The sequence below is a fragment of the Calypte anna genome, chromosome 5A (assembly GCF_003957555.1).
Source record: "Calypte anna isolate BGI_N300 chromosome 5A, bCalAnn1_v1.p, whole genome shotgun sequence".
In the NCBI taxonomy this organism is placed as follows: domain Eukaryota; kingdom Metazoa; phylum Chordata; class Aves; order Apodiformes; family Trochilidae; genus Calypte; species Calypte anna.
The window spans coordinates 10,321,462-10,337,454 of NC_044251.1; the positions used below are offsets into that span (position 1 = coordinate 10,321,462).

General features: G+C 38.7%; 1 protein-coding gene across 2 annotated transcripts in view; it reads right to left on the bottom strand.

Moving 5' to 3' along the window:
• Positions 1-15,993, bottom strand: part of ZFYVE26 (zinc finger FYVE-type containing 26) — a 51,207-nt gene that overhangs the window by 15,744 nt on the left and 19,470 nt on the right. Inside the window, exons 16-30 of one of the 2 annotated variants that reach the window (XM_030451965.1) lie at positions 15,490-15,753; positions 15,190-15,309; positions 14,751-14,915; positions 13,530-13,790; positions 12,088-12,193; positions 10,555-11,294; positions 9,880-10,076; positions 8,872-8,976; positions 8,227-8,349; positions 7,262-7,438; positions 5,866-6,112; positions 4,664-4,762; positions 2,711-2,868; positions 1,634-1,803; positions 710-738 (exon numbers count right to left, since the gene is read on the bottom strand). In XM_030451965.1, coding sequence (XP_030307825.1) covers positions 710-738; positions 1,634-1,803; positions 2,711-2,868; positions 4,664-4,762; positions 5,866-6,112; positions 7,262-7,438; positions 8,227-8,349; positions 8,872-8,976; positions 9,880-10,076; positions 10,555-11,294; positions 12,088-12,193; positions 13,530-13,790; positions 14,751-14,915; positions 15,190-15,309; positions 15,490-15,753 — 2,961 coding nt within the window. The remainder of the gene's footprint in view (positions 1-709; positions 739-1,633; positions 1,804-2,710; positions 2,869-4,663; positions 4,763-5,865; positions 6,113-7,261; positions 7,439-8,226; positions 8,350-8,871; positions 8,977-9,879; positions 10,077-10,554; positions 11,295-12,087; positions 12,194-13,529; positions 13,791-14,750; positions 14,916-15,189; positions 15,310-15,489; positions 15,754-15,993) is intronic. The other variant, XM_030451966.1, reaches the window with a different exon arrangement.

Genomic DNA, 15,993 nt, shown 5'->3' on the forward strand with positions numbered 1-15,993 from the left:
TGTTTTAGTCTTGTAACAAAGGAAGCAGTAAAACACACTGCTATTAACAGGAAAAAAAAAACTCAACTAGCCCATCATATTTAAAAAGGGACAAGTAAGGAAAAATATTCTCATTTACTTTGTAGCACAAAGGCAAATTTTGCACCATATTCCACTTTATTGCTACAAGCCCTTCAAATAACTATGTTTTGGTCTGCCAGAACTTCACATCAGTCTAGGAAAATTTTACAGAACCACCTCAAACACAAGCAGACCCATGAGAGGGGCCTCAAGCTGTGCTACCTCCAGTCAGCATGGGTGTCAAACTGCAGTGCTGTTCAGCATTGCACTACCATGGTTTGTAAAAAGAGGATCACTCAGCACAGCTCTGTGCTGGGCTGGTTCCTACTCATACCACAACATCCCACTGACTGTTCCTAGTACATAAAGTGTATTCTCCAACTGCTGTTTCTCAGTTCCTTCACTTAATCTCTAACAATCACATCCAGTATTGCTCAGGCATTTCTCCTGAATCTCAGTTCCCATTCGCAGAAGTTTGGAATGCTCAATTTGAGCAAAAACCAGTGATATTTTGTAACTGAATATTTGATCACCCTTCAGCTGCAACTAGATGTACTAGCTTCCTATTTCTAACTCTGCTGACAATCAGGTACTTTAAAAAAAAATAAAATAAAAAAAAAAAGTTTAGTAACATAACTCCATTCCTTACCTTCCATTTGGTCCTGATCTTCTCTTCTGCTGTAATAAAATGACAGAAAGAAACATCATGCCTACTCTGGCACACTAAGGATAACAGTTTTAAAACAGAGATCAATACAGCTACCCTTTTTAGAGCACTGTCCTATAAAAATCTCTCACCTTCCCTGCCTTCTTCAACTCCTTGCCCTGCCTCTACCATCTGGAAGTCTAAGACTGTGCCTCTGCATCGTTGTAACAAAACAAAACCAAAAAACAAAACAAAGAGGAAATGCAGGTGAAAAGAGGAAGCTTTCCTTTTGTCATGCCTGCTGATAGCAGTAACAGCTATGGCAGTATCAGCAGCCTTGAAAGGGTCACAGAGAGTAAAACTCACTCTTTTCAGCTGCACTTTTCACCAGCTGGCCTTATATGTACACAATAATTTCAGACCAATTCTAATCTTAAAGCAACAACATAATGAAAATCTGTCATCACAGTTGTCCTTTTTGTTAAGTGCAGTTTCAAAGCCTACCTAATCATGAACTTGCTTTGGAATCCTCAAGGGTTCAAGGAGTCCTAATCAATGGATTATGGGGTAACCACTAAAACACTGTATGTTCAGCACAGATAGTCAACATGCAATGCTAATACAGGAACTAAGTAAACCACACAAAACTTTGTCACACTGTAGTAGTTTGTGCCCAGTATGTTTTGCATCAAAGCTTTCAATTCTTAAAGAATTAGAGACTTTGTAGCCTCGCTCTCCAGTGTTCTTTCTAATATGAAAAGTATACTGAGGCATAAGGAAGATTCCCATACCTATCAAACCTGGAAACAGCTGGAGGCCAAAAAGCTGATGTTATATTATCCAGACAAACCCAAATGCTTATTTCTCTCTCCTTTATGTCCTCTGCTGTGTATGTGAAAATGAGGAGAACCAGAAAGGAGGGCTTACGTAAGTGTATCTTGTACAAAGCCAGGCAGATGGTCTCTGTTGTAGTAGCTATAGCACTGATCACACACACGAGACAGATTTTCTCTGCAAGCTTCTACTGCCATTTTCTTGGTGGAGCAAGAGCTGCAAACGAGCCTGCCACAGCGCCTGCAGTGATGACGCCTGTTAAACTAAGCAAAAGAGGTCATGGAACAGCAGCAGAAAGAATTTACTGAAGTCCCCTCCTATATCTGCTTCCACTCATGAGCAGACTTAGTCCATTTGAAGAGAGGAAACAGCACACATGACAAGGCTTTTCAGAACTATACAGTGATTGATTCTCACTGTTACAATTGCTCTCTGGAGAGGGCAAGGCAAACAAGAAAAACCAACCCAGAGGCAGGTATTTAAAACATGTTTGCTGTAGTCTCAGGTTTTTGACTATTTATGTTTTCCTGGTTTTTATCCCAGAGCTATATATATATCGTCACTTGGAAAAGTTAGAAGTTGTAGACTGTCTTTCTGACACCACTTTAATAACTTCCAAACTCAAAAGCAACAGATAATGTTGAGAAAACAGCACTGTTTCCAAATAACAGAAGACTGCCAAGCACACCTGCAAAACTCAAAATGAAAATTCTCCCTCAGAGCACCAATGAAGTTGCTCAAGTACTCTACAAAAAAGCAGGTTCTAGAAAAGTGCAACCAACAACAAAGATTACATTTTCCATACTGGTAATCTGAATTATCTGATGATCATTATTGCCAACACAGGCAACTAGACAGCCTCCTGAAATACTAATACCACTATTACACATTTTTGAGACCTCATAGTCATCTCCTCCAAGATGACCTGATTTCCTCTTTAGGCTCTATGACTTCACAAAACTCTGCAAGGAGCTAACTGCTGACAGTCTCCACAACTACACCAAAGAGAAACTAATGGTTAAATATCAAAGGTCTGGCAATGTTTCAGGCCCACGAGATGTAGACAAACTTGCTGAAGTAGCTTGTGCCCCTCAGGAAACCAACAATGAGCAAGTGTTCATATTAAGGTCCCAGTTCTATGAATGTCTGTACTTCTTTTCTGCTTCTTACCATAGTAAAGCGTTCAGTTTTGCAAACCATACATATTGTTTCAGTGTCATCAGGTATCCATTGCTGCTTTGGTGGTGGCTTCTCAGGGGGCACAAATTCCTGAGGAAACAAATTCTGCTGCAGACTTCTGTCTCTGGGACTTGCAGATATGGTGGTTCCTTAAAATGAGGCAGATCAAAACAAATACGGAACAGGATTTAAGATGCTTAATGGAGTCTTGAATACCAGAAAAGACTGCAGACTTACTATGGCTATAAGATCTTTCTGGCTCACAGAAAGACTGCCATGACCTTTCAGCCAGGCATGACAGAATAACATTGTGTAAGGAGTATATGTTCTTTAAGCCAAAACTGAAAGACTGCAGACTTCTGGTGCTTCAACAGTACATACTTAATAACAGACTTTTACCATAACAATTAGGATAAAACAACCTAACAACATCTGTCCTTGTATCATAAGCAGAGACCCTAAGAAGGAAGAAAAAAAAATACTCCAATACATGGATACCAAGAGGTGATACAGAATAGAATATAATCTGAGAGATATCCAGTATTGACACTACTGAAGCCCAAGGCTTTGTTATATCAAGAGAGCCATGGCTATATCTAGCAACAGCATAACCCTCCCTGTTGTGGTCCTCTTTACAATCTACTGTGGAGAAAGCAGTTCCAAGAGGCTGGAGGTTTTTAAGTCTTTGACCTTCAGGATTGTTAGCCTTGCCAAATTCATTGAAGCAAGTTTGCAGTATTAGATAGGCTCTCAGTTTATATGACATGAGCAAGTGACAATACAGTCAAATTAAAAAGTTCAACATGTCACTGCAGCCCTGCAAGTCACCTTGTAAATGGATTCTAAACTAAACAAGAAAAAAAAATCCATTCCAGTAAAGCTAACTCATGCTCATCCCAGTAGATACTGGATTGCAAAGGAACATTAGAGAACAATGACTTCAAGTTTTGCAACAACACAGATAATTGTTGGAATTGCAAGCTGACCATTACAAGAAAAAATGAAGAGCTACACAGCCCAATCCAACACACTGCTGTCACTTCATGTGGGCAAAGCAAGATTCTTCAGTTCAGGATACAGAACCAGAGAACAGTTCAGACACCCTAAATTGTAGATCAGAATATCACTGTGTGGCTCTGGTTCAGGTCCACCACTTGCTAAGAAGATCTGAGGGTATCCTTTTCTAGTCATTCCCTGAGAGCTCTGACTGTGTGTCTCACAACATATATCCTCCAAAGAGTGCATCTCTTGCATCAAATGCTGAGTGGCACTTACAGAATGATTTGTGGTTATTTTTAAGCCACAAATATTTTTGTTATTTTGACAAATTATTTTGTCTCTGTTTATTTGTGTTTGAGGACGGTAAAGCCCTCTCAGACAATACAAAACTATTCCCTCTGGTCACAAGAGGAACACTACAAAAAAATAAATTCAAGGACCAGAAAAAATGGTGCAAAAATGCAGCACAAGTATACTACTGTAAAATCAAATTTAAGAACAAAAAAATAGTTACTGAGCAAAGAAGAGAGAGTACATAAGTCAATACACAGAAAGATTAACCTGCAGCAGCATTAATCCACTAGCAGCCTAGCTGTGGCAAAGAGGTAAGTTTTTGGTTTTGTTTTTTTCCTGCAGATGTAGTCCATATTTTTTTTTAGGTTTTTTTCCTATAGTTTGCTCAGACTTGTATTTTTCTGTAGGGTCTGGAATGAGAAAGCTTTGAGCTGACTTTTCAGACATTTCCTAGATACCTACCAAATCACAAAGCCACACACTTCTTGGCTCCCTTTAGATTTTCATTTAACTGGGCCCAAAGCAACCAGCCGTATAGACCTGCACTAACTGTGACCCAAGATACTGTTAAGCAGAGGGATACACAGATATGGGGGATAAACCAAATATCAACAGGTTGAAAGAACATGGCACCAAGGTCTTAAACCTAACCAGTAAAGCTGCCAGGAGACAGTTCTGATGATCCCGATTTAGACTGTACTTCACACTCCAATACTTGATTGAAAGTTTCTTGGATACATATCAGAGAATCTAGGACAAAGGGAAGAAAGAAGAAGAAAAAAAAATTAAGAGAACCATACTGGTCATGTATCTACCTGTTTTTACAAAGATTAAAGGAATTCATTCACAAAAGTATGTACGAATGTCAGCACAAAATGGGACTGAATATATAATCACAATGATGTTTTCATGAAAACTAGTCCACAGCAATTGCAAACTGGTAAAATTCAATGACCTAAAACAGAGAGGAAGGGGTCCTCAAAGTAATGGACTGCTGATAGGAACAGGAATAATAGAGCAGAGATTAAATAACAGATGTGAGAACAATTAGTTGACACAAGATGTTCATGACAAATATTAAAAGCTTCACGTAGCACTTGCAGGAACATATTAAAAAAGTTATAGGTCATGTGGCAGAAAAAGATAAGTTTGATGCTTTTATGCTAGCAAGACCTGCATCTTTAGATCATGAAATGAAATCAGCATTTGGAAACTGGCATAAAACAAGCTGGTACCATATTTGTAGGTACAAATAGATACGTACACACACCATGTGCTTTTAATGCACTGAAACAAAAGCACTGGATTTGATCTGCAGCCCCCTCTGCTGTTTCAGTTCTAAAACCCTTGAGAGAGCCAGATGCAGAAGAATCAAAGACAACATGGATAAGAAGGGATTGGAAAACAAGAAAGGGGAGGTGTTCTGAGAACGTTAAATAGAACCACAAGTTTAAGCCTTTCACATAAGAAAAGGAACAGGACTCTGCTAGGAGGAAAGACTATGGGAGATCAAATCCCCATTCATTTTTTGGGAAGATGCAGCTGGCTGAAGGTTTTAGAACTGCTTAAGTCAGCAGTGACTTCATGTTATACAGGAAGGAAAAAACATTGAACACTATCATATAAGAAGAGACTCCAAAAAGCAGCAGAATAGAGTCAGAAAAACTTTGAAGCTGTTGGTGTCTGAGTACATCTACTGGCAAGAAAGGTAAAGACTTTAAGAACATGCTCTTGTCTACAGAGATACTAGAGACACACATCTACAAATGCTGTGGCACAAGTGGTGAAAGGATTCTGGTGGGAAATTTGCCTTTCTTTCCAAAGTGAAAAACAGCATTCTTACAGACAGTCACCTGATCTCTTTTCTTTTAATGCGAAAGGGAAGTGGAGTGCTTTTTCTGCATACTTGGAAAGTAAATTGTCAATGTCTTCTACACTAAAACCAATTTCCTGTTCAGCTAAGAGTTGGTGCAGTGTCTGCACAGCAACAGCTACCCAGTCCACCTTCATATTCATGAGGAGCTGTTCCACCATGAGCAGTGGTCTGGAGGAGAGGTGGAAGTAGTTACCACGGGAGAGCTCAGGAAGAGTCAGCAGCACCTAAGACATAAGGAAAAAAGCCTATGTTAAAATTATACACCTCTACATCTGTGCTTCTGTGAGAATAAAGGCAAGAAACTAGCTCAGTAGCTTATGCAACTAATGGAACAACATACAGAGGTCAAAAAATATTATGTGGAACTTCTCAGAGCTATTGCTATTTCTGTTACAGAATTACTGAGCAGATTTGCAGAAATCATTTAGCTTACATGAGGGGAAAGTGCATTGTTACCCTGTGACAGGTATGTTGCAGCAGGGTAGAGCACCTTGTCTTACTAAAATAAGCTTATAAAAGGAACAATCCTTATCCTCACATCCTTTTAGGAAGTGCCAAGAGAAGAAATTAAGAGCAACTCTTCTAAAGATGCTCAGTTAATATGGACATTTTCAACCTAAATCACATCTTCAAAACAGACAAGGAAAACAGGAAGCCCATATTTGAAGCAACATCCTATTGTGGGACACTGGAGCAAGATGCTTTCTGTAGTCCTACAAAACAGTATCCATTACCAAAAGCACTGCATTTTTTTATGTATAACACAATTGCCTAAAGTAATCTACCAGTAAACACATCTGTTCCCAAGCTGAATCCAGAATCTGTATGCATTCTGTAAAGGCAGCAGCCACCTAAAAAGAAAACTGGTATTTACTTCTGGAAGTCACCTGGGAGAAACACGCCATGTAAACTGTCAAATACCACTATACAGGCAAGAATTTATTTATAGTACCACACAGGAAGGACACTTGGTGTTTCTGACACAGAAATTGCTTTTTCACTGAGATAAAGGTAGCAACTGTCCTGACAAAGACGGCAATTTTATTTTATACCAACTCCCCAACCCCACCCCAGCTTTTAGTCTGCGCATTCCTCCACTCTCAACAGCACAAATAACAAGACTGCTCTGTTCACGTTGGGAGCTACAACTGGTTCATAATACAGGAACTGCAAAGATGGAGAAGAGGAAGAGGAGTTTTAAGCCATCTCAAACCTTCCTTTGGATCCTGAGATTCAGGACCTTAAACCTGATATGGTGAGAATGCTCTGGTCAATTCTAAAGACTTCATATTTTACGTGCATGTTATGTATTATAGAATTACTTACATAATTACATATTGCCATTAAGCCCATAATGCAGGAGCTTTACTCACCTTTGATCCCATATAGAGTGCCTGGATTTCATTCCGACGTGCTGTTGTCAGGTTTGCATAGAAGTGAGCTGTGAGGTAATCAGCCAGGAAGTGAGAGGCTGCCAAGTTTGGACGCTGGTCAAGGGACTGTTCACTGATTGCAAGGCAAATACCAGGGTCTTCAATTCTTTGTAGAAGCTACAAATGCAAACAAAACACAGTGAATCCATATTACATTCCTGGAAATCAGCCTTTGTAGCAGGCAAGTCCAGCAAAGATTATTGCAGTACAATGGTCCAGCAAGCAAATTAACTTGCACAAGTGTCTTACATAAAAAGGATGACTTAGGTAATCCATTTATAGACTACTTCTTGCCTATTTGTTCCATTTATTAATCAAAATGTTTTTTAAATTAAATAAAAAGAAAAATCAAGTAAAAAATGGGACAGAAGCTGTGGTGATGAGAAGGTCCTCCTTTGCTTTCAGAAAATTCTCAAAGCCATATAGTCTGAAAGAGCCTGCACTTTATTTTACACTCTGTTATCAGCAACAGCTCCATAATTATTAAAACCATTATTATTAAATGATTATTAAATTAAATGCATATTATTAAATGCTCACTTATCTGAGCATTAAAGCACAACTGACCAACTTTCTGTTATTAGTTGCACTTCTGTTTCTTCTGCTTATGCAGTACCAAAATGCTTTGTAATGATTTTTCAAATAAAAGGAGCTTTGTATTCCCATGTAAGTGATGTTTATGCTATTAGGTCCAAACTGGATTGGTTTGCCAATCCAGTTTGCCAATCCACTGGATTTGGTTGCCAAACTGGATTTTCACTTATGTAGAAAAGGGGAGAGCCAAGACCCTAAAAGCATATCTAAGTAAACAGCATCTCTTCAGGAGGGAATTAAAAAGGCCACAAAAGCAGCAAAGAAACCAGTTCTCATTTGACAAGGGTGTAAGGCTGAAAATCTGCCATTACCTGCAAAGCTTTCTCCATGTCTCCCACCTCCAGCAAGTAGATAAGGTGCTCACGGTGAAGGTTGATTAAGTCTTCTCTTGGGACAGGATACAACTGCACCCATTCCTCACACAATTCATAATCCTAAAGATTTTTTTTTAAGTAAAAATAAAAAATTAAAGGAAAGACACTCTACCTTCTCCCCACCTCTGACACAGCTGTTTCACCCAATGTTCTGACCAAATTCTCATGAAATTCTGCAAGTTAGACTCCTCTCCCATGAAGATGATAGTCAATTTTGTCAGGTCCAGTGTCCATTAAGAATGCCTTCTCATCTTGCAGTAAGCAAGTTGTCTTATTAGAGAGACTCTTAAAGCCAGCCAGGTCCACAATATTAGTACTTACATAATAGTCATGCCTGTATTATGCTAAAAGTCATGCTATTAATGACTTCAAAATTCCACAAAAAAAGAACAGGTTGTATCTTATTAACTACACGTAAATCTTGTCATTAAACAGAGATGTCTATTTGTTTCCATAGCACAAAATCCTTCCTCCCAAGGTAATGTCTATTCACTGAGATTTTAAAATGCTATGTCAATAAATTTTATCTATTCAAAGTTTAACACATTCTAATTCAACAGAATTAATTTGAAAATGCCTGACCTTTGCTTTCAGAATGATATTCATGACAGTCTGGGGGTCATCAGTGCAGGCTTTTTTCAGATCCTGCCAGTTGTTCCACAACGATTCATTCTGCACATTCAAAATCTGAAAAAGTTAGAATTAGGATAGCACAAATTTTAGAAGCTTTATCAACAATAACCATTAAATCTCATAAAACAGCTGAGCTGATCACATCAAGAGATGTTTCATACAAAGAAAAAAAGTCAAAAAGAAGACCCATCTCTAGCCCTTTTCTGGGATGATGCAATGCACTTGCACTCCAAATCTGACATGCAATTTTCTCAGAAGCATGAGTCTATAAAGCACATGTATAAGAGAAGTTTTTAAAAAGACTAGGTGGCAATAATTATGGATTAAATATTACACATTTGATGCAGACATTGCTGGCACTTACCAGAGACACAACTGAGGTAACTGCCAGTTAAGAGAACCACCACCAGTTGTAGTCCAGCAGGGATTTATAACTCCTGTTTTTGCTCTGATTTTTCCACTTATGCTGAACTACAGCCCACCTAGCCTGACTTCACTTGGGTGTCTGCACAACCCTGCAGTTAGAAGAACTGACTGCAATACAGACACACTTGTTGGACAACTACTCTTGTACACCATGATTAAGTATCTCTGCACTTCTCAAGCTGATAAACTGATGAATTGCATGGAAAGCTTTGAGAAGCTCTAGCATTTGTGTAGAGTGGAGAAACAAACACCTAGCAAAAAAAGCAGGCTCATACAAAATGTTTATAACATCTAATTGTGTTTGCAGGCCAGAATGCTAATAGGAGAGTGGAAAAGTTATGAAGAATGGAAGCAGAGTGTGAATTGGTTACATGAAAAACCCATGAACTGTCTTGGAAGAAACACTTGAAAAGCTGTGATGATCAAAAAAAGAAAAAAAACCCCAAGACCTAAAATCTTTTCAAAGAGCAAGTATATTTCCTCCCTGCTTCCCATTTCATCTTGTTGGTTACTTAAATAATTACTTTGTACCTTTTGATAAACCTGAAGTTCTTTCTTTCTGCTCTGCAGACTTGCTTTTAATTCACTGGTTATGACCAAGTCAGAAATGCAATAAGATAGGATTTCCAAACAGGCCTCAAGGGGCCATTTGTCCAGACAGCGCAAGGCCAGCCTGCTTCTCAACATCGCATTCTTTACTTGGAACAAGTATTGCCAACCATCCTTATCTGTGGAGGAAACAAAGCACTAGTCTGAAACACAGTTTCTGTAATTCAGAAAATTCAAAAAATCCTTATTCTCAATGGACCCCATCACCAAAAATAACAACCAAACAGTACAGTGCTGAAAAAACTATGCTAGACTCATCCCAAGAATCGCATTCTTGGGAAGTAACCAATGATAATTTTTCCTGATCTATTCAGCTGTTCACATACAAATAACATCACAGATGCATTTACATTGTACTAAATTGATCAGAATGTGCACATTTGCAATGCAGAAACTATGCCATCAGAGAAAGCAAATTCAGGAAGAAGAGAAGGAAGGGGTCTGTTTCTGTCTGGATTTACCCAAGGACCACTACATTGGTTTCCATCTCCTGATTCAGGCTCTGTTTGTCCTTCAAATATAAACAAACAACAACAAAAAAAATCCCCAAAAACCTAACCAAAACAAAGAACAAAAGGCTGACTTAATCCTTCTTACCTTCAGCAGCTGCACAGCTCAGAACAGCATCCTTCACTTTGACCACTTCATCCAAATCCTGACTGTACAGATCCAAGACTTTCACAGCTCTATCCCAATCCTTTGCAGCAAGAGCTTGTTCAAAGACTCCCATTAATACCTTAACAGACGTGCTGGAATGCAGTCCTAGAAGAACCAGAGACATGTACTTCTTGCCAGAGAAGACAGTAGCCAAATTGCCACCTTCCTCTTGTTGATTCTGAAGTGGTTCAAACATAGCAAGAAGAAATCGTTCCAGTATTGGGAACTCCTTCAACAATGCCTCACACTCCCTGGAAATCTGTTCCAAACCTAAGGGCACCTCCCGCTTGCCCCGAAACTCCATCCAAGATAAACTTGATTTGGTTATTTTCTGTATATTAGATGCACTTAGACATGCCACTGTGGCCATTAGCTTTGACTGAGACTTTAGGAAGTCCAGGGAGGAGGCAGTGAGTGTGTGCTGGCTCAAGTCATTCACAGAGGATGGAGCCTGAGTGGAGATTTCCTCACAGGTCACTGCAGAATTGTGCATAGGTATTTCAACATCTGGCAGGCAGTGGTAGGCACACTGGTGTGCTAAGTTGCTGATGTTTGTCAGAAGAGACTTTGCCTGACTATTTTGCCTTGCACTGCACAAGGACAGTGGTTCACAGCAACAGTTAACAATAACTTGCTGCACATTCAAGTTCAACTCTTCCTTAGCCAAGAGAGAAGAAAGCCTGCAGGATTGAAAACAGAACCATTTTACCCAACACATATTAAAGAGACTTCAGAATTACATATTTTCATACATCTTCTATATGTTTTGTGAACACAAGGCCCCTAGTATTCTTCAAAGGGACATACAGGGGAAGAGCAGATATCCCGTGTTTACTGGGTGTTTGTTTGTTGTTGGGTGGGTTTTTTTCATGAAAAAAATGCATACAGCACATCAATAACTCAGAAGCTTATGCTGCCATTCCTTTAAAGAAAAGGAACTTACTCCTCAAACACTGACTTCTACTTAAATGTGACATACTGAAATGATCTGCAGTTAGAGCTCATTTTTTAAGAGCTACTTTGTCAAATCAGACATTTTCCATGCCAGCCTAATTTAGTAAATTGTGATGGAAGGACCTTAGACAGTTTACTGATCAGGCCAAGAGCTGTGTCCATTCTGGTCTATTTTTTATTATTAAGTTGCTAAGTTGCAAGTCCAATGTTCTGAGCTGACACACGTGCAATTAAAAAATACACATAAATGTACTCTCTTTTCACAACAGAGAGTAACTGTTAAAAATATAAAGCCACACTTTACCCATGAAAATCTTCAGGTTGGTAGAGAAACCACCCACTAAGCTTCTCCCTGCACACCAATTCTTGCAGCTTTAAGTGAGTAGCTGGTGGGACAGAGCAGGATATTTTCTAGCTGTATTGAGTAGCCAGAGTATTGTTCAATCCTGGCTGAGGTCCAAAATCCCTTGGTCCCAACACCAAAATAACCTAAACAAGTATAATCTGAAAAGCACTAACCTGTCAGGATGAACCTGTCTGTCAAACACAAGCTGTGAAAGCAGCTGAGATGGACTCTGCTGTAACAATATGAAAGGGTTCCCTACTTTCACTTCTGAAGATGTATCTTTAAAAAAAAAAAATCAGAACATTTATTGTAAGACAAACACATACTCACATATTAGCTGAATACACTGAGTCTTATTTTAGGAACACAGATTTTAAGAGCCTGAGTCTGAACCTCTGACTATATTCACAGAGGTCTATGTTCACATTAGTGAAGCAAAATCCAAAGTTAGCTGCAAGGTATTTGTGATTATGATATACCCCTCAAACTTCAAACCACTGGCTCACATTTTGCTGATTCTATCACCAAAAGAGGCATACTGAGAAGTCTTTGGCCTTTAAGTGAGATCTAGGTTCAAATAGTTTATCAACAGTTCAAACTTTCACCAAAACATGTATCTGTGGGGAGAGACAAAATTGGTTTCTGGGGAGTCTTTGGATATAGATTAATGAGTCCATGCTCTATTTAAGTCAAAGTGAGTAAAGGGAGACAGAATTCAGAGATTTACAGCTACTGAGTTCTGCTGAGTAACTCTGAACAGACTCACGTGAGCTTACTTTTCCTTTTATATTTCAGTAATAAAACATTTCCCCAAAATTTACTCATCCATTAAATATTGTGCTTTTTTTTTTTGCTTCGGTAGGCAGTCAAGGAAGACTGAATCATGTCCACATAGAAGTTACAGTTGGCATGATAGTGACCTGAGCTGAACCAGCATGTCTGAAAAACAGATCTTTGCCCTTTTTTCTTATCCTCTTGGGAAAGCATTCTCTGAAAATCAGTGCTGTGGTATTTTACATTAGTGCAGCTCAATTAGTGTAAAATTTAAAAAAACAGACAAGTGTTTTTTTTCTCCTAGCACAGTGAACTATTCTTCTCTGACAGTTTAATATGCTGATGGTGCATTTCTTTTCATGGACTGCCATCATATGCTGATAGTATAAAAAAATTCTGCCTGGCTGCCTCTGCACAGCATTCTACACACTGTCTTTTTATCCCTGTGGAGCAGCAGGGTGCTGGTTGCCCCTAAGGGAACTGAAAAGTGCACAACATGTTGATCCACTGGATATATAAATCAATCAAATACAGCAATCTTGGCTTACAGGGAAGTGATCAGAATTTTGGAGGTCAGGGATCGCTTGTTTTGTCTAAACAAAGTGCAAAATCTGTGTCAGTAGCTAAACATTTCTGTTCTCAATTTCCTACTGCCATGAGCTACTTTTATGTTAGCCATGGGTGGCAGAGTTGCTTAGAAATAAAATTTTTATAAGCAGTCTAATAATCAGCTGACATAAAAAGATCTGACTATGCACAGGTAGTAGGTACATTTGGCAAGGAACAATTTCTGCACTAATGCTTTAAAGAATCAGGCCAGACACAATTGGGATACTTTCACCTTGGCTCAGCCTTTCCAGCAGAAATCCCTCACCTAGGTCTGTGTTCAGGCTTCGTAACACAACAGCAGCCAGTGTGGTGATGTAGTCAAAGAAGGCCTTCACAAAGTTTGTCTGTGTGTTGCTCTCTGGCATGGTTTGGACATGTTGGTCAAGGGTCCTCAGCAGGAGCTGTGTTTGATTCCAAACCAGGTGCTTTTCCAGCTCCACAGGTTTCAGAGAGGCCTGTTCCACCAAGGTTCCAAGCACACTCCCTTTAGAATCTGGTTTAAAAGGACAGAGATACATCCAATATTTAAGTATGAAACACCAAAAAGAAAGAGGAGAGGTGGAGGAAAAAAAAAGAAAGGTGGCAGGGAGAGGGATAGATACTGCTTCAGCCTAATTTCCCCTCTGTAGCTAGACCTTGGTCTGGGTATTATAATTTTACTGAAAGCAAGAGAAATTTTCACAACAGAAAAAAAAAAAGTCATCTAAATAGGTAACCACACCTTCAACAAATGAGAAATATATTTAAGCAGGTCTAACATATATTTAATTTTGTGTCATTTACAAAAACTTATTTTAAACCACAGCTGTTGACCAGTCCTAGTGCTCTGTAACATTCAGCCCTCAGATCTCTCCTAAATTTTTGCTCGTTAAACATACAGATATCTTTAAATATTTAACAAACACCTATATGCCATTTAGAAATTTGGTGGAGGAAGCAAAAAGCTGCTATAATAAACCACCCCAGTGCTATATAACAAAGAAAGGTCTGCAAAAAGGCATCTGTAGAAGACTTCTTCAGAAAGGGAGATGTTTCATGAAGCAATACGAAAATTGGAACATATTGGAACATATTCTACAATAATTCTACAAGTTTATCACCTTCTTGTTTAAAAAAAGCAACAGTAAGGATACACCTCATTATCTACAAGCTGTCAGGTTAAAATACACTTTAAAAATTCCTTGCTAAAACTGAAGAAAAGTAGGACAAATAATAACCTCAGCTGTACACAATGATATTTTACTTTCTTCTCTAGCAAGTTCACAATTTTAGCTCTAAAAACAAATGCTCAGAATATAAGAATTAACAGATAATTTACATTTTGCATTTATGTTTCAGAAATTGTATATTTATGCATACATCAAAGAGCATTACTACTTGATTCACAGTTGCCTCAACAGGCCAAAACAAAAATTTAGATCCATTTGTCAGTCTTCACGATCAGAAAACTCACCCAAGGAACATTCAACTTGAGTCAGTGCTTTTAGGATTTGATCCAGATTTTGTGATAAAATTATTTCATTGGTAATACTTTCTTCAGTCAAGACAGGGTAACAAGCTTGCAGAAGATCTACTATGCTGCATCGAAAATGACTCCCCATTTTCTCATCTGAGACCTCTGCAAAGAGGGAAAAGAAACAGCAATTATAACAATGACAAATATTTTTGTATGGAAAAAAAGCCTACAGAACCAAAACTCTATTATAATAAAATTAGTTTGCCAAATTCAGAGTGCTTCAGTTTATTTAGAATTGAGCTTGGGTGTCTCTTTTTGTTTTTTGTTTTAAATACTAAGCTTAAAAATGGAAAGTTAAACTTTTCCATTGCAAGAGAAAGAAAGAATTTGATTTAAGCACATTCCAAGAGAAAATCTTCTCAGCAAAGTACACTACCTGGCTTGGACTGACCTTGGGATGCACAGGAATAGTTGAGAATTTTACTTATTTGCTGAAGAACTGCTGGGAAACCTTTTACACCTTCAGAGTGCAATAAAACAAAGTCAGGTCGGTGGCCTGGAAAAGTCATTGTGCAAAAGGGACACAAAATAAAAATTATGAGTGGAAAAAGGAGAAACTAACATGAAAGTATTAAAAGAGATTTAATTAAGAATCAGGTGCTAGCACAAAAAACATAGCACCAAAAGGCATTTTCCACTCCCAGGACTGTTATTAAACACAAAATCAAAAGCCTACCCCGAGATTCAAGACTGCTGTACAGTCTTCTTTCTGCTGTTTCCAAAAGCTGTTTGCATGTCTTCCAAAGATGACACTGAGTACAAGCTAGGTCAAATGCTGCCATTGCTGAAGGACTGAGGTCCTCAAGGACCTCTCGCAGAGGATCAGTGTGTTCCAGCTGGATGTTGCTGTTCCAGAAGTTTTCTTGTAGAGTAGGGGCAAGACTTCCAGAGGTTGCAAGCAATTTATCAGTAACGTCCGAGATGGAATAAAACACCATACCTACACGTGCCAGCAAAAGACAGAATTGCTAATTAAGCAGCATACTTATCTTTGATCCTGTCACAGATAATTATTCTCTAATCCTTTAAGAAAATAATTCACTAGGTGACCTGCTGTATGGACCAATGACTGCAGAATGGATAAAACTAATGGGCATCAATGGCAAATATCAGCATTCTTAGTCTCCTTATAAGTCTTCTGAACAACTGCTGCACTCATTAGGGCAGAACTCAAATTGCT